Source organism: Anomaloglossus baeobatrachus, chromosome 6 (assembly GCF_048569485.1).
Source record: "Anomaloglossus baeobatrachus isolate aAnoBae1 chromosome 6, aAnoBae1.hap1, whole genome shotgun sequence".
NCBI classification, from domain to species: Eukaryota; Metazoa; Chordata; class Amphibia; order Anura; family Aromobatidae; genus Anomaloglossus; species Anomaloglossus baeobatrachus.
This window is the reverse complement of record NC_134358.1, coordinates 121,584,940-121,603,563: the sequence shown is the minus strand read 5'-3', so window position 1 is coordinate 121,603,563 and position 18,624 is coordinate 121,584,940. Positions and strand designations below refer to the sequence as shown.

Sequence of the window (18,624 nt, the reverse complement as noted above, 5' to 3'; positions counted from 1 at the left end):
GATGGTTCAACTCTCCACAGGTAGAGCTAGGCCCCAGGGAGGATGATGAGGGGGTGGTAGTGGCCGTTGGTGCCAGAGCGTGGGGCGCCGGCAATGATGGGCTGACACAGTGATTCAAGGTCTTTTACTCACAGTCTGGTTGTCACCCTTGTAGTGGCGATCTCTGCCATGATGGGTCCCAGCCGATCCCAGATAATTAGAGGTCACCGCCGGTGTTCCCACTGTGTGTCCTTTCTGGCCGGGGTCCCTCCAATCCCGTGGATGGAATGTGAAATGGACTGCAGGTGTTTCCTGCTCTCTCCACAGACCCTGAAATCCCCTGTAGCTGTGTAGAGCCCGATCTGAGCTACCTGCTCCAAGCCACGGGTCTTGCAGTGCTCCAAAAGTGTGAGGAAGAAAATGCCTGGACTGAGGTCCTGACTGTGCTCCTTACCCCAAACTGTGCCCGGGGTAAAACTCACTAAGTGTGAAGATGCTCATTCCTTTTACCCAAGTGGTGCCCACCCCCAGGTGGTTGTCTTAGTGACCGGGAAAGTCCCATGCCTCGTGATGGCCACCCCCCTGTCAACCCTAGGCCAATCCCAGTGGGAAAGCACCTGACTGTGTGTGGTTTGTGAATGTGAGAAACACCAGCAATTAACCTCTTCCTTACCCAGGATAAGTATTGCACCTTAAGTGAGATGCAATACCCTGTGGCGACTGAAGTCTCAGGGGCACCATACATTTATGTCAGAAAGCACTCCTGATATAGTTACATGTAAAAAAATATGACCTTTATTGTACACAACATTAAAACCAATTAAAAACATACATACACATACAAACATACAAGACCCAATATATCATAGCATCCCACATAGCAGGGGATATACTTGGATAGATAAGAAATCCTCACACAAGGAGAGATGGAACATACAATATTAACTACACTATAATTGCTGTTGAACCCTAGAGTGGGCTGCACCAATGCAATATAATTACAGACACTGTTTAGACAAATTCTGAATTGTACTAATACAATATATCAGCCCAATACAGTATAACAAATAAAGATCTTCCCAATAAAAGGTGCCCCATAGATCACACCGTAATTGCTGCTATGAACATAGCATGGACTGTGCAATTGCAGTATACCAGTCTAATGTAGCAGAGAGTTAGTGGAAATAGTCACAATAGAAAGTGCCTGATAGTACCTAAACACATGTGCCCCAATCTATTGAGCACACAAAACCACACATGGTGGGTAAAACCTATGGGAATGCAAGGGCTCTAGTGCCCCACGTGTATCGCCGCACTGCTGCAGATTTGTTCCCTGCACTAGAATCCTAGAATGTTTTATGTATTTTCTTGTGCATGTTTCATGATGTTTGCTGTACCATGGGTATTTTTCCATAATAAACATTTTTTTACTACATACGATTTTTCTGGCTCTTCTATGCAGATCTTCTAGAATCACACATTATGTTACATATCCTATTTTAAATGTCAAAGTACTTAAGAGTAGTGATGGGCAAACACACAGATATCCAGGATCGGTGGGACTAACCGGACTTTAAAAACAAAAATTAGTCCAGAATTGATTCTGGATGCCGGTCCCCATATAAGTCTATGGGGACCAGAATCCGATGAATAAAAATGATTGCAGAAGGGATAGGGGAATATGAGAAGGTGGGCTATACTTACCGAGGCTCCGGAACAGCTGTAACTGCTCCCGCAGACGCCCATTTGTGCCGCCCCCGCGACAGCCGCCAGGCTGCTCGGACCTGGATCCGCAGTGGCTCGAGGGGTCTCCGGATCCGAGGCGGGGTTGTGCGGCTACCCGGAAATAAAAACGGGGAAAATGTGTTTTGGGTGGTGAATGGGATAATGTTCGTGACGCCACCCACGGTGTGTGGTAACGTGAGGGATCACCGCTGCCGTTTTTAGGGGGGGGAGCCCGGGAACAATGGTGTGGCAGCTCGAGATGTTAACCCCTCCGTGAGCAGGGGGAGTGGTATCCCGGGACTCGGTGGTGGATGGAGTGGGGAACCCGTCGGGAGTGAAGGGATATCGGGTACTCACACAGTCCAAAGTCACTGACGCTGACACCAGGTAAACCAAACTCTTGAATGCTTCATCTCTGTTGGTCGAGCACGCTGGGTTCGTGCCCCTTTGGTGTTGCTCGTTGGTCTGAAGCCTTGTCCCTTGGCACTGTGTGTCCTTCGTATGGATCCCTTTCGCCTAAGACTACTCGGGTCCCACTCACCTGCATGGCTAGCAGGGTGAGCTTGCTCTCAGGGTTCACGCTTGGGATTTTCTGGACGGTTGTGGGAAGTCCTATCTCCCTCATTGCGCTAGTACCCCGATTCTGAAGCGGGTTGGGAACGGTTCTTGAAGACTCCGTTCCCGTCGGGTGAATTACTGGGCTGCGTCAAGCGTCTTCCCAGCCTAGGGTCCGCGTACCCTGTCGTGCCCTGGCCCCATCCCGGTTGTAGCACAAAGCAGCCGGCCTGCTCTCTGTAGCAGCACCGTGCCCCCTGTCACTACCCCCTCCTATCGGGGTTCCAACTCCTTCTGGCCAGGCCAACGTCTGGCACCTGGGATGGGTACAGGAGCCCAGCTCCACAGTGTGACCTGTCCTGTCACCGCTGTCTCACTACTCAACTACTACTCAACTAACATCTCTGCCCTCCCTCTTCCATCCCTCCATCTGGGTGGCCCTATTCCCCTCAGGCTGCCCAATGGGTGTTTGGTGGGTGTGGTGCAGAGCGTTCCTCAGGATTTAGGTATACCCGTTGGTAGCAATACCAAATTGACAAGACCCGTAACCAAGGAGGAGCGGGTACCATGCAGAAGGGCAGATTGTTCGGCACCCTGTGACGACCTGATAGGCCAGGGCATCACACATTAATTTCCAGGGCCGCACATTAGGCTTAAACATATGCACTGCTTCCCCACCCACCGGTGTCTGTGATTGGTTGCAGTCAGACATGCCCTTACCCTGAGTGACAGCGTCTGACTGCTTCTAATCACAGGCACTATGTGCGTCTATCGTATAGTAAAGATAAATAAATAAAACAATTGGCGTAAGGTCCCCCCATATTATGATACCCAGCACAGATAAAGCCCAAGCTACAGGATGCAGCCCCCAGCGGTGCGCTTTTCTTGGCTGTGTATCAAAATAAGAGGAACCGCATGCGGCTTTTTAAAAAAAATGATTTAAATAAATAATTTAAAAACCTGGTGGCAGTCCTCCCAAATTTTGATACCCAGCCATGATAAAGTCTGACAGTTAGGGAATCTATTGGCAAAAAAATGCACAAAAATCGGCTTTTACACCGTTTGGATGCAGTTTTCTGCCAGGAGGTGCACATTTGGTGCTGATATCTGGTGCAAACATTTCAGCACCATTTTGCACCTCCTGGAATAAAACTGCATCAAAACTGTTTTTGTGCATTTTTTTGCCAATTTTACCAAGAGATGCAGATTTGGTACTGAAAATTTTACATCATATTCCTACACCTCCTGGCAAAACACATCACTACCGCATCATACTGGATGCGGTAGTGATGTGTTTTTTGCCAGAGGTGTAGATTGGGTGCAGAAATGATGTAAAAATTTCAGGACCAAATCTGCATCTCTTGGCAAAAAAATGCAGATTTCTGCCAGGAGATGGAGGTCTGTGAACTCAGTGTGACTTCATTGAGGTCCCCTGGGGTCAGGTTACCTGTGATTGCAGGTGGAGGACCACTGTGGAAACTTCCAGCTGTGACCACAACTAACCTGAGTGACGACCCGCTGATCATGGCTAAGTCTCTGCCTGAACCTCACAGTGGGCAGTCATGTTCCATGATCACGCGCTGTGAACTCCGTAATGTAGCAGAGCTGGAATCATTGTAGGACTTCGTGGGGATTACGTTAGACCTGCAGGGGTGTTTTTGTGGTTAATAAAGTAGTGAAAGAGGGCGTTTTTTTGTCTTTTATTTTAAATAAAGGATTTTTTTCTGTGGTAGTGTATATTTACTTTCACTTACAGATTAGTAATTGAGGGTCTCATAGACGCCTGCCATTTCTAACATAGTGCTTACTGGCAATTGAGGGATGTGATTAACCCCTTATTACCATGATTGCCACCACACCAGGGCAATCAGGAAGAGCCGGGTAAAATGCTGGGATTGTTGCATTTAATGGATGTGGCAATCCTGGGTGGCTGCAGGCTGCTATTTTTATGCCGGGAACTCCCAATAACCATGGGTCTCTCCAGCTGACTTGAAGCGTCAGACAGGCTGTCACTCTGTGTGGAGGTCCGTCTGACTGTAACCAATCACAGACACCGGTGGGCGGGGAAAGCAGTGCATATACAGGAGCCTAATGCCTGAAAGTAAATGGGTGGCTGCGGGAGCAGTTACAGCCGCACCGGAGGCTCGGTAAGTATAGCACTGCATTCTTTATTATGTTTCTTTATTTTTCCTTTATTTTTTGTATTCTCCGAGTGACAGACCAGGAGCACTCTGGGCCTGAGTCCGGCACCTGGATACTTTTGAAACCGCACGGATCCAGACTTTTACAGTTCGGGTCCACCCATCACTACTTAATCCGTGGACTGGATGGCTTGTTACCAACATCTGGTAAGAATTTCATATCAATAGCACCTTTGAAAATATAATTACTTAGAAAATTGATTATGTGTTCAATATTTATTTCACTTATTTGTACTATCCTCTTGGACTGGCGCTGTTCCTCCAATTGCAGTGCCATGTGACATTATAATGTCATGTGACTGTGGCAGCTAATCAGTGACTGCTGATCAGCTGCAGCATTTCAGCATTCTGGGTGGTATCGGTTTTATAGTTATTATGGAAAGTCTATCTTGTAGTAGTGTCAACGCCTATAAGCAAAATAATAAGAATCTCCTGTTGTTATGAAAAACACATAAAGTATTTTAATTGTTGTATTGCTTTTTACTATTTTCTAGTTTTATGTCCTATTCTGAGTCAATTTATAATATCACTTCTCTACCAAAGTAAAGGCCCCGTTACACGCAAGGACATATCTAACGATATATCACCGGGGTCACGGATTCCGTGACGCACATCCGGCATCGTTAGCGACGTCGTTGTGTGTGACAGCAAGGAATGAGCGTTAACGATGGAAAATACTCACCTTATTGTCCATCGTTCCTTTTTAAAAAAATCGGTGATTGTTGAGCACGCAGATTGTTCGCCGTTCCCGAGGCAGCACATATCGCTACGTGTGACACCCCAGGAATGACGAACTGCAGCTTACCTGCGGCCGCCGGCAATGAGGAAGGAAGGATGTGGGCGGGATGTTACGTACCGCTCATCTCCGCCCCTCCGCTTCAATTGGGCGGCCGCTTAGTGATGCTGCTGTGACACCGCACGACCCGCCCCCTTAGAAAGGAGTCGTTTCGCTGGCAACAGCGTCGTCGCTAGGCAGGTAAGTATGTGTGATGGGTCCCAACGATTTTGTGCGCCACGGGCAGCGATTTGCCCGTGACTCACAAATGACTTGGGCGGGTGCTTTCACCAGCGATATCGCTAGCGATATCGCTGCGTGTAACACCCCCTTTACAAGGTTAGCAGACTCCATGATAATATGAAGAGCACTAAACACAGGAAAAATTCATCTGTCTAATGACCAATTACTCATTTAAATCCTATTGACCACCCTGTTTCCAGGTTACTTTAGTAATGACGCTGATTGACCACCATTCTTAAAGACCTGTTCCCCTCAACGACTTGTTAGCACAGACCTAATTATTTGGGCTTAGCTAAAATAGTGCATGACTTTGCTGACTGCGCGCTATGTCGTGTTACAAAAACAAAAACATATTGGAGAATCGGAGTAAAGGAAATTGGCATCAATAAGTGACTCCAAATGACAATAATTAACAGATATATCTCACTTCAAGGAAAGCAGAAAAATAATTTCAATATATATACTAATTTAGAGATGACTCTTATTATTGCTGGACACAATACAGGCGCTGTATAGTATAGACGGACTAACAAGATTACCATTTATCTTTTATGTCTATAATGTAACTAATGTAGGAGACAAATAAATTATAGATTGTACAGTAATAAAAATGATGTCTGCTCAATTAATGAGGGTTAAAGAGGATGTCCGCATTGGACTATCCCAGCAGCCTAACCACGGGGGAACCGGTGCATCATACACTTAATTACGTAGTAGGTTGTCCATGTAATAAATGCTAATAACGAGGCCTCGGAGGGAGAGAGACGCTCCCTGTAAGCTGCTCTGTATTCTGGCTAATGATGGTGAAAGCCCTGAATGGGGACTCCTTTCTATTAAAGCAAATCTCCCTAACAGGATATTTAAAGAGGATTTCTATTCATTTAATGTATTTTTCATTCAGGAATTATTGGTGTAGCAGTATGTATGGAATCATTGTGCTAAGTTTTGTTAGTTTATGTAAAAATACATAAAAAAAGAGGCTAATAAGTGTACCACCTGTTTATTAGAAATGTTTTATAGTATTTTATACTACTGTGTAACAGCATTAATAATGATCAACCTTTGTTATCTGGTCCATAAGTATCTGCCAGATGAACAAGGTTTTACAAGGAGAAGAGTGATCCAAAGCAAATGAAATATTCTTATGTTACTTTGTGCTTTTACGTCCAGTCAGGCATAGCCATCAGAAACATAATGAGCAAGGCACACTACTCCAATGCCAACGTGCGCCTATTCTATTTGCCTAGGCATTCATGAATCTACTATGAATAAGGGCCACCATGCTACTCAGATGTAGCAGATATTTAAACAGAGTAGAGTGTCATCTATTAAGATGGTACTTGCTATATTTGTACCAAATACAGAACACACCGTACCACCCTGAGACAAGGAGGAATTTTCTTAGAACCCTGAATAAAACCCTGCTCAAGATTCATAATTCATAATCCAAAAGAATCAGGAATAACCTGGTTGCAGTGAGCAACTTCTTCATGGTTCTCATTGTAGACTCCCATGTACACATGTTCTTTGTTCCCTTAGGGGCGTGTTGGAGCGAATGCTTCTGATTAGTGATGGGTGGACCTGGACTGTAAAAGTCCAGACCCGCGCAGGTTCAAAAGTACCGGCCCGGATGAACTCCAGGTAACGATCCGTGTCCAGCAACTTGGGTAATTAGAAAAAAAATGGGGAAAGCAGGCACGTTATATTTACTGAGTCTCTCTCACAGCTGTACACTGGTTTCGGGCCACTCATACTACTTCTGGGGCAGGTCATTATCATTCATGCATTTGCGTTGCTTCCCCCATCTACTGGCAGTCTCCGCATGTGTGATTAGTTGCAGTCAGATGCGTCCCCACCCTGTGCAACAGTGTGACTGACTGCTTTCAATCAGACAGTGCACAGGCATAGAACATGACTGCCCACTGTGAGCTTCAGGCAGAGACTGAGCCTCAGGGATGAGTGGTGACACCACTCAGGTTATTTACGGTCATTGCTGGAGGTTTTCATGGTCCTCCACCTCTGACCACAGGTAACCTGACCTTAGGAGACCTCAATGAGCTGAGTGACTTCACCTCAGATCTGTGAACTCAGTGAGGTCTCCTAAGGTCAGGTTCCCATAGTCCTCCACCTCTGAACACAGTATACTTGAAATTAGGAAACCTCTTTGAACTGAGTGTCCTCACTTCAGGTGAAGTCACTGAGTGCACAAACTTCATCTCCTGGCAGAAAACCTCTTTTTTTGCCAAGAAATGCAGATTTGGTGCTGAAATTTCTACACATCCTGGCAAAAAAAAGCATCAAAACACCATGTAAAAATTTCAGCACCAAATCTGCATATCTTGGCCAGAAAATGCACATAGACGATTTTGACTCCATTTTGGTGTGGTTTTCTGCCAGTAGGTGCAAATTTGGTGCTGAAATCAGGTGCAGACATTTCAGCACCAAATTTGCACCTCCTGGCAGAAAAACGCTCCAAAATGGAGTAAAAATCATTTTTGTGCATTTTTTTGCCAAGAGATGCAGATTTGGTGCTGAAATTTTTACACCATATTCCTGCACCCAATCTACACCTCCTAGCAAAAAATTTGCAACATTATCACATCAAAACCACATGGTGTTTTGATGCATTTTTTGCCAAGAGGTGTAGATTGGATGTAGGAATATGGTCTAAAAATTTCAGCACCAAATCTGCATCTCTTTGCAAAAAACCTAATGGTTTTCTGCCAGGAAATTCAGGTCTGTAAACTCTATGATTTCACCTATGGTGAGGTCACTCAGTTCAATGAAGTCACCTGAGGTCAGGTTACCTGTGGGCACAGGTGAAGGACCGTGGGAACCTCCAGCTGTGACCGCATATAACCTGAGTGACGTCACCACTCATCGCTGCGGCTCAGTCTCTGCCTGAAGTCCATAACGGGCAGTCATGTTTTATGTCCACGCATAGTGCCTTCAGTGATGTAGAAGAGCTGGGGTTAATAGAGGGGTGAAAGAGGGAGTTTTTTTTATTTTATTTAAAATAAAGGATTTTTTCGGTGTTTCTTTTCACTTTCAGTTTAGTAATGGGGGGGTCTCATAGATGCTTTCCATCACTAATCTAGGGCTTAGTGGCAGCCATGAGCTGTCATTAATCCCTTATTACCCCGATTGTCTACACAATAGGGCAGTCGGGATCAGCTGGGTAAAGTGCTTGGATTGTCGCATCTAATGGATGCGGCAATCCTGGATGGCTGCAGGCTGATATTTTTAGATTTAGGGAGCCCAATAAGCATGGGTCTCCCCAGCCTGAAAATGCCAGCCCCCAGCTGTTGGCTTTATCATGGCTGGGTATCAAAATTGGGGGGGGGACAGCCCACCATTTTTTCCCAATCATTTATTTAAATAAGTAAAAAAAGCTGCTTTGGGTCCCTCTTATTTTGATACACAGCCAAGATAAGCGCATTACTGGAGGCTGTAGCCTGTGGCAGTATACTTTATCTGTGCTGGGTATCATAATATGGGGTGACCCTACGCCAATTTTTTTATTTACTTATTTATTTATTTTTACAACAACATAGACACACACACAGAGCGCCTCTATTGCAAGCAGTCAGACACGCTGTCATTACTAACTTCGGGTTTGATAACAGCTGTAAATTTTGACAAATCACAGCTGTAATTAACCCCTTATCTTACCCCAATTGCCACTGCACTAGGATGATCTGAGTAAGGGTACCTTCACACTTAGCGATGCAGCAGCGATCCGACCAGCGATCTGACCTGGTCAGGATCGCTGCTGCATCGCTACATGGTCGCTGGTGAGCTGTCAAACAGGCAGATCTCACCAGCGACCAGTGAACAGCCCCCAGCCAGCAGCGACGTGCAAGCGACGCTGCGCTTGCACGGAGCCGCCGTCTGGAAGCTGCGGAGACTGGTAACTAAGGTAAACATCGGGTATGGTTACCCGATGTTTACATTAGTTACCAGTGTGAGCAGGGAGCAGGGAGCCGCGCACACTGAGCACTGGCTCCTTGCTCTCCTAGCTACAGTACACATCGGGTTAATTAACCCGATGTGTAATGCAGCTACATGTGCAGAGAGCAGGAAGCCGCGCACACTGCTTAGCGCTGGCTCCTTGCTCTCCTAGCTGCTGTACACATCGTGTTAATTAACCCGATGTGTACAGCAGCTACATGTGCAGAGAGCCGGAGCCGGCAGCACAGGCAGCGTGAGAGCTGCAGAGGCTGGTAACTAAGGTAAATATCGGGTAACCACCTTGGTTACCCGATGTTTATCTTGGATACAGCTTACCTCAGCTGTCAGATGCCGGCTCCTGCTCCCTGCTCGCTTCATTTGTCGCTCTCTTGCTGTCACACACAGCGATCTGTGTGTCACAGCAGGAGAGCGGCTTTGAAGAAAACGAACCAGGGCTGTGTGTAACGAGCAGCGATCTCGCAGCAGGGGCCAGATCGCTGCTCAGTGTCACACACAGCGAGATCGCTAATGAGGTCACTGCTGCGTCACAAAAAGCGTGACTCAGCAGCGATCTCGGCAGCGAGCTCGCTGTGTGTGAAGCACCCCTAAGTGCCGAAAGTACCATGGGAATCCCAGCTGTGACCTCAGGTGAACTCAATGAATGCAATTAGGTGTGTTGCATACATTGAGTATTAGGTTGCAGACATTTCTGCAACTAATCTGCATCTCCTGGCAAATTATTGCACTGTTACTGCATGAGTTGGGATGTGGTTTTGGTGTGCTTTTTTTGCCAGAAACTGCAGATTTGGTGCAGAAATGTCTGCAACCAAATACTCAATGTGCGCACATCACTTAATTCGGTAATCCAGCATTGAGTTCAATGACTTCACCTGAGGTCACAGCTGGGGTCTCATAGACCCTTACCCATTACTAACCTCAGGCTTAATGACAACTGTGATTTTTTCACAATTCACAGCTGTCATTAACCCCTTATATTACCCTGACTGCCATCACACCAGGGTAAGTGGGATGAGCCAGGTAAAATGCTGGAATTAGCTCATCTAATAGATGCAACAATGTGGGCTGCTATTTTTAGTCTGGGTGTGCCAATAACCATGGGCCTACAGAGCCTCAGAATACCAGACCTCAACTGTCTGCTTTATATTGAATGGGTATCAAATTTGGGGGGGACCTCACAACAGTTTTTTACTTATTTATTAAATAATTATATGTATTTTCATAAACAACTAATATACCAGACAAATCTGGGGGCTGCAGCCTGTAGCTGTCTGCTTTATCTGAGCTGGGTATCAAAATATGAAGAACCCTGCAACATTTTTTCAAATTTATTTTTTTTTACACTCCACAACCAACCACAGACACTGGCAGTCTGACTGCCACAGACACTGTTACAAAGTGTGGCCGTGGGAAGCAGTGCATATTCATGAACTTTAATGACCGGACAAGGAAGTATTGTGACAGCCATTTAATTTCTCCTACTTTAATCCACTGAGTCAGAAATGCATCCAGGCATCTTCTTCATGCTATTCCCATTCAGTTTCAGCACTTTTCCATCTATTGAAGCCCTCCCAAAGCTACTTCCAAGGTTCTCCAGAAAATTATTCGAGTTTTCCATTGACTTCCCTTAGGTTCGTTATTCGGTGCGAATAAACGAATAATACAAATTATTCATCACAAAGAATCTGAACCCAAATATTTGACTAGTAGCCCTGTCCCCTATGCAAAAACACCCCCAAAGTATGATGTTTCCACTTCTATGCTTCACAGTTGGGATGGTGTTCTTGGGGTTATACTCATCCTTTTTCTTCCTCCATATGCAGCAAGTGGAGTGTTCTATTTTTGTCTCATCTGACTACATGACCTTCTCCCATGCCTCCTCTGGATCATCCAGATGGTCATTAGCATACTTTAAGCGGGCCTGGACATGTGCTGGTGTGAGCAAGGGGACCTTGGATGCCCTGCAGGATTTTAATCTATGACAGTGTAGTGTGTTACTAACAGTAATCTTTGAGACTGTGGTTCCATCTCTATTCAGGTCATTACCAGATCCTCCTGTGTACCTCTGACCTGATTCCTGATCTTTCAGTATCATCCTTACTCCACGAGGCAAGATTTTGCATTGAGCTCCAGACCAAGTAAGATTGACAGTCATCTTGTGTTTCTTCCGTTCTCTACTATTTGCGCCAAAAGTTGTTGCCTTCACATCAAGTTGTTTGCCTATTGTCCTGTAACCAATCCCAGCCTTGTGCAGGTCTACAACTTCTGGTGTCCTTAGACAGCTTTTTGGTCTTGGCCATGGTGGAGAGGTTGGAGTGTGAGTGATTCAATGTGTGGACAGGTGACTTTTTAACAGTAACGTGTTCAAACAGGCACAATTAATACAGATAATGAGTGCAGAGTAGGAGCTTCTCAAAGGAAAAATAACAGGTCTGAGAGAGCCAGAATTCTTGCTGGTTGGTAGATGATAAAGTACTTATTTCATGCAATAGAATCCAAATTAATTATTTAAAAATCATACAATGTGATTTTCCGGGTTTGTTTTTTTTTATTCTGTCTGTCACAGTTGAAGCGTACCTACAATAAAAACTACAGACCTCTGTATTCGTTGTAGGTGGGAAAACTTGCAAAATTGGCAGTATATGAAATACTTATTTTCCCCACTGTATACAGTGGTGTAAATAATTGCTGAAATGACTAAATCTGCTGCATCAATTCACTATTTTGCTGAGTTATTAAACATTGTCAATAATTGCATCTTTATATGAAACAGTCACACAAAGTCCAAAATGACTTTTCGTAAGCAATGGTATGGAATTGAAATTATCCACAAATGGTTCTCAGTAAATATCTCCCCTGGTGAAATTCACATACTGTTGTTTGCTTTCTTGGGAACTTTAAAATGTCATCAAAGGAGAAACCTGGAAAGACAATAACTAATGACATAACCACCCCAGGTTAGTTTAATCTATCCATACTCCTACTAGTGCTATGGTTGGGGACATGGCAGATTTAGTTATATTATAGGAAAGCCAATTAGCCACTAACATGATAAGCAGAGTATTTCCTGTAAGGCTTATTCTAAATGCTGATTTTGGACTCCATTTTCAGTACAGAGAATATATCATCTCAGTGACATCAATTATGTGGAAATTGGATGAAGAACATTCTGTGGACAATAAAACCTGGAGATTATACTATTACTGAAACATCTGTATCAGCATTGTTAGATTATGTACTTGGGGGTCATTGAGAGGACATGTAACTTACAATAGGCGTATTCCCTGCAGAAGTACAGGTATTCTCATTGTTGTAATATTTAAAATTGTGTCATATTTTCTAAAAAATATTTTAAAAATCAAAAATCTCCTTTTCTCTTTATTCAGAAATTTGCATAGACCAATAGGAGTTTTGCTACTTGGATCTTTATTGAACCAGAGAATGAAAGAATCCCTGTCATGTACCTAGAAGCAGATAACCTACAGATAAAGGGTTAATATGCAAATTTATAGTGTTACAATGCAGTCCAGTCACCTTACTCAAAGCATAAACTTTCTTTTTTCCTCTTCGGAGCGCTTTGAGTCATCAAGGTGTTCACGGAGCGTCTGCAGCAGTCATCACTCACAGCATGTCTCGATGTGACTGTAGGATAGCGAGGGACAAGGGGGTTCCTATACTGTCCCTCACACTAAGGAACCTTAGGCTATCCCTAACCTCCAGATTACCCCTAATGGGGGAGAAGCCGGAGTCCCTTGCCTTACTATTCTATTGACCAGAACTAACCTGTCCTCACCTCCCCCACAGAAGGAAGAGACCAGAGTGTGATGACAACACAGATTAAGACAAAGAGACAAAAAATAAAACACAGACACACTGCAAACTCACAAGAATAAACACCAAGAGGCTAAGGACTACAGCAAGAGAAGTAAGGCAGCAACAAAAGGACAACAAGAGCTAACACCACAACTGCACACAACAATATTACAGCCATCAGTAAAGTGGGCTTTACACGCTACAATATATCTAACGATGTGTCAGCGGGGTCCCGTCGTAAGTGACACATATCCAGCATTGTTAGTTACATTGTAGTGTGTGAAACCTACGTGCGATTGCGATTGAATGAAAAACCGTTGATAGCATGCACGTCGTTCAATTTCTAAAAATTGAACGTCCGGTTGTTCAATGTTCCCGAGGCAGCACACATCGCAGTGTGTGACACCCCGGGAACGATGAACACAGCTTACCGCGGAAGGAAGGAGGTGGGCGGGAAGTTTACGTCCCGCTCATCTCCGCCCCTCCGCTTCTATTGGCCAGCTGCCTTGTGACATCGCTGTGACGCCGAACGTCCCACCCACTCCAGGAAGTGGATGTTCGCCGCCCACAGCGAGGTCGTATGGAAGGTAAGTACGTGTGACGGGATTGTGCGACACTGGCAACAAATTGAACATGCCGCACATACGATGGGGGCGTGTGCGATCGCATACGAGATCGCATATGTAATTGTAACGTGTAAAGCAGCCTTTAGTCTGGATCACAACACCTCACCAGACCAGTGTAGAGAAGCTAAAGCTGGCATTGAGTGAAGTGTCCAGCCAGCATATATAGGATGGGACCGAATGCTATTGGCTCCCCCACAGCATGTGATTACATGACCAACAAGCCGCCTAGCAGAGTTTAACTCTTGCTAGCCTGCCTATGAACTACAGGTGTATGGGCCGACTCCAGTGTCTGCCTGCGCTGATCACAGACATTAGAGATATTACCAGGCAAAGAGCCAGAATCCGTAGTCTCTACAGATCTTGACGTCACCATGGCAGTCGGTGATGTCTGTAAAAACCTTCTTGTGAGACAGCATTGTGATTGTTGACTGTAAGCACGCCCTGCTCTTTGATTGACAGCTTGCTCTGCAGTGGATATGTGCAGCATTAGCTGTCAATCAAAATACTGGGGTGTGCTTAGACCCACCACTACTAATGGACAATGCACACCTCCATGACTGAAAGCTGTCAGCTCCTGGAAGGAATAAAGATTATATTCTCCTAGTAGTCATGTGTGCTGCCCCATGTGCGCTGGTCCTGTTCGGGGACGCCACAGTGTAAAGGGAATCCTCTGGCCACGGGTAGGTTAACTTCTATGGGGATTTGTGACGCCACTCTCGGTAATTGCGGTCAGGGTGACCGCCACTGCACTTTAGGGGACGCCTGGGGCTGATGTTAGATGCAGTCAGTTGTTGTGGCCTCCCGAGAGTGAGGCTGGACCCAGGGCCTAGTGTAAGTGTGAAGTACCACAAGTCGCAGAAGAACTCACACACAAACAGCAAAGTCTTTCAGGGTTTTTACTCACTTTCAGATGGCAGGGGTGAGTTAACCCGGGCGATGCTTCGGTGAACCAGGAGAAACCAGGTATCCCTTCGGCTGATGTAGGGGTGACTGCTAACTCGCCTTCCTAGCCTTTCTTGTTTTGAGGTGACCCCGACCTTAAGTCTTGCTGGGATCACAAAGGGAAGTCGCATACGCCGTTCTCCCCTTTCTGGCCCGTTTGCGGGCAGCGTGGACCAAGTAATTCCGGCTGCTTGCCTTCTCTGTCACTTATGGGCCCCTCGTTGCTGCTGTAGCTGCGGACTCTGTGTAGGTTGGTGAAGGGCATGCAGTGCCCTCACCGGCAGGTTTAGCAGGCCTAGTAAATGGGTTCCTGCTCTGGGAACCTGTTTTCCCGTGCGGGCCTGGTCTACCAGGCAGTCCCTTTACTCAGCCACCTCTCAGCACTCCGGCTCTAGGTGGTTTTCAGTTGGCCCTGCAAGGTAGCCATTCTCCCCCGCCCACAGCCACGAACGGTGCAGTGTCTGGAAGGGCCCTGCTCCACTGCTCTGCCCTCCAGACGCGACTCCTCCACTCCTACTCCTTCGGCTGCCTCTGCACAACTCTCTGTTCCCAGTGACACCACCCACCACTAGCTGGTATGTGGGGGACACGCCCCCAGCCTGAATCTGCTCAGGGGTCCCCTCTAGCTGTGTGTGTTCCTGGTTAATTCGTGTTCCGTGTGTCCACACCCTAATCAGCCTCTGAGATTACCTGTTTTGTACTGACCCAGCATGGGTGCAGTACTCAGTGGTGCCTGACCAGGTCAGGGGCGCCACACAAGCTCTCAGTAAAGGCCCCGTCACACTAAGCAACATCGCTAGCAACATCGCTGCTAACGAACAACTTTTGTGACGTTGCTAGCGATGTTGCTGTGTGTGACATCCAGCAACAACCTGGCCCCTGCTGTGAGGTCGTTGGTTGTTGCTGAATGTCCTGGGCCATTTTTTAGTTGTTGCTGTCCCGCTGTGAAGCACAGATCGCTGTGTGTGACAGCGAGACAGCAACAACTAAATGTGCAGGCAGCAGGAGCCGGCTTCTGCGGAGGCTGGTAACCAATGTAAACATCGGGTAACCAAGAAGCCCTGTCCTTGGTTACCCGATATTTACCTTCGATACCAGTCTCCTCCACTCTCACTGTCAGTGCTGGCTCCTGCTCTGTGCACATGTAGCTGCAGCACACATCGGGTTAATTAACCCGATGTGTGCTGTAACTAGGAGAGCAAGGAGCCAGCGCTAAGCATTGTGCGCTGCTCCCTGCTCTGTGCACATTTAGCTGCAGCACACATCGGGTTAATTAACCCGATGTGTGCTGTAACTAGGAGAGCAAGGAACCAGCGCTAAGCATTGTGCGCTGCTCCCTGCTCTGTGCACATGTAGCTGCAGCACACATCGGGTAATTAACCCGATGTGTGCTGTAACTAGGAGAGCAAGGAGCCAGCGCTCAGTGTGCGCTGCTCCCTGCTCTCTGCACGTGTAGCTCCGTGCGGTGGTAACCAAGGTAAATATCGGGTTGGTTACCCGATATTTACCTTAGTTACCAAGCGCAGCATCTTCCACGCTGTGCTGGGGGCTTGTCACTGGTTGCTGGTGAGCTCACCAGCAACTTGTGTAGCGACGCTCCAGCGATCCCTGCCAGGTCAGGTTGCTGGTGGGATCGCTGGAGTGTCGCAGTGTGACATCTCACCAGCAACCTCCTAGCAACTTACCAGCGATCCCTATCGCTGGTAAGTTGCTTAGTGTGACTGGACCTTAAGACAGCCAAACAGCATTGTAACACTATTATCCTGCAGATTATCACTATCTGCAGATTATTAGCAATTGGGGACATGACAGGTTCCCCTTAAGTTAAAAGGTAAACATTCACTTTAACATCCTCTTTATATCTAGTATATTGTTCAAGATAAATACTTTTTTTGTAGTTAGGATATAAGACCATAACAAGAGCCTAACTTATTTTTGTTATTATATGAAAGATATACTGTATTATCTAAAATAACTAGTAGACATTGACTTTTTCGAATTCCATCTTAAAGTATGAGTATGCATTATCTATTTGTCTATTCATTCTCCATCTATTTATCTCTCTATCCAGCTTTTTTTGGTTTATGGAAAACTACACATAGTATATATAATATACTAGTAATATATTTGTAAAAAACCCACTTAAAAATATTTTCAATACCCCTCTTTGTTTTACCTATTAACTCAGTAAAGTCAAAACTATACAAAGTAACCAGAAAAGACAAGATTATGGGACTAATCAATAAATTGCACTAAATCCATCACTATCCAAAGGAAACTAATAAAAAAGGATTTACTTAAAGCTGCCTAAAGGCGGCGTTACACGCTATGATATATCTAACGATATGTCGGCAGGGTCACGGATTCCGTGACGCACATCCGGCATTGTTAGAGATGTCGTGGCGTGTGACACGTCTGAACGACTGTTAACGATCAAAAATACTCACCTTATCATTGATCGTTGACACGTCGTTCATTTTCATAATGTCGTTCCTCCTTCTGTGCTCCGGTTGTTCGTTGTTCCTGAGGCAGCACACATCGCTACGTGTGACACCCCGGGAACAACGAACTGCAGCTTACCTGCGTCCCACCGGCAATGAGGAAGGAAGGAGGTGGGCGGGATGTTACGTCCCGCTCATCTCCGCCCCTCCGCTTCTTTTGGGCGGCCACTGTGTGACGTCGCTGTGACGCCGCACGTCACTCCCCTTTCAGGAAGAGGATGTTCGCCGCCCACAGCGAGGTCATGAGGGAGGTAAGTACGTGTGACGGGGGTTAACGACATTGTGCGCCACGGGCAACGAATTGCCCGTGACGCACAAACGACTGGGGCGGGTGCGATCACTCAGGCGATTGCATGATATATCGAAGCGTGTGACGCCGCCTTAACACATATAGTATGAAGCAGGGAGGGGACTCGACCTCTCAATATCTGTGTACATTGTTTCTCTTTCCTTGTTTTTTTTCCCAACATATGAAGATCAACTTGACGAGTGAAGTTATGACTTTGAGTCCTGTTCATTAGGATATACAGTGTGTGTACATAGTGAGCAGTAACAATGCATAGTGTTTGGAAAATTATGTATTTCTTATATAATTGCTTGAGGCTTTATTAATCACTGAGCTTTTCATATCATATTTATTTCTTCATCTATGGTTTTAAAATTAAACTTCCCTTTTGATTAATAATACAATCTGAGCTAACATGGTTGCCGTTACTTTTATGACACAATTCATATATATAGTAGATTAGAGATAATTTTATTAAAATGCTTACATTGGCAATGGTAAGTGCTGTTGTAATATGGGATTTAAAGTATGTAAACCCACAAAGAAGGTTTGGGATGATATTTTTACAATGTTCATAAACACAATTGCAAGAACAAGCTATTATGTGCCTGTATTTTTTACTTGTACCTATAACCTTGAAATATATGAAGGTGTTAAAAGGAATCTGTCACCAGGTTTTTTCTCCCCATCTGAGAGCAGCATAATGTAGAGGCAGAGATCCTGATTCCAGCGATGTGTCACTTACTGAGCTGTTTACTGTCATTTTGATGAAATCAATGTTTTCTCTGCTGCAGATCTAGCAGTTAAGGATACTTTGCACGTTGCGACATCGCTACTGCGATATCGTCGGGGTCAAATCGAAAGTGACGTACATCCGGCGCCGGTAACGACGTCGCAACGTGTAAAGCCTAGGAGAGAAGATGAACGAGCGTGAAACAGTCAAAATTCGGTGATCTGTGTCACGTCGGTCATTTTCATAATGTCGGTGCGTCCGCAGGTACGATGTTGT

The 18,624-nt window shown here is 45.6% G+C and overlaps 1 protein-coding gene across 5 annotated transcripts in view; it reads left to right on the top strand.

Annotated features, from left to right (window-relative positions):
• Positions 1-18,624, top strand: part of TRIM55 (tripartite motif containing 55) — a 227,787-nt gene that overhangs the window by 199,713 nt on the left and 9,450 nt on the right. The window contains exon 10 of one of the 5 annotated variants that reach the window (XM_075353221.1): positions 12,559-12,750. The exons of the other annotated variants lie outside the window; for them this stretch is intronic. Coding sequence (XP_075209336.1) covers positions 12,559-12,654 — 96 coding nt within the window. The 3' untranslated portion in view covers positions 12,655-12,750. Of the gene's footprint in view, positions 1-12,558; positions 12,751-18,624 lie in introns of those variants that run through there. 5 annotated transcript variants of the gene reach the window in all.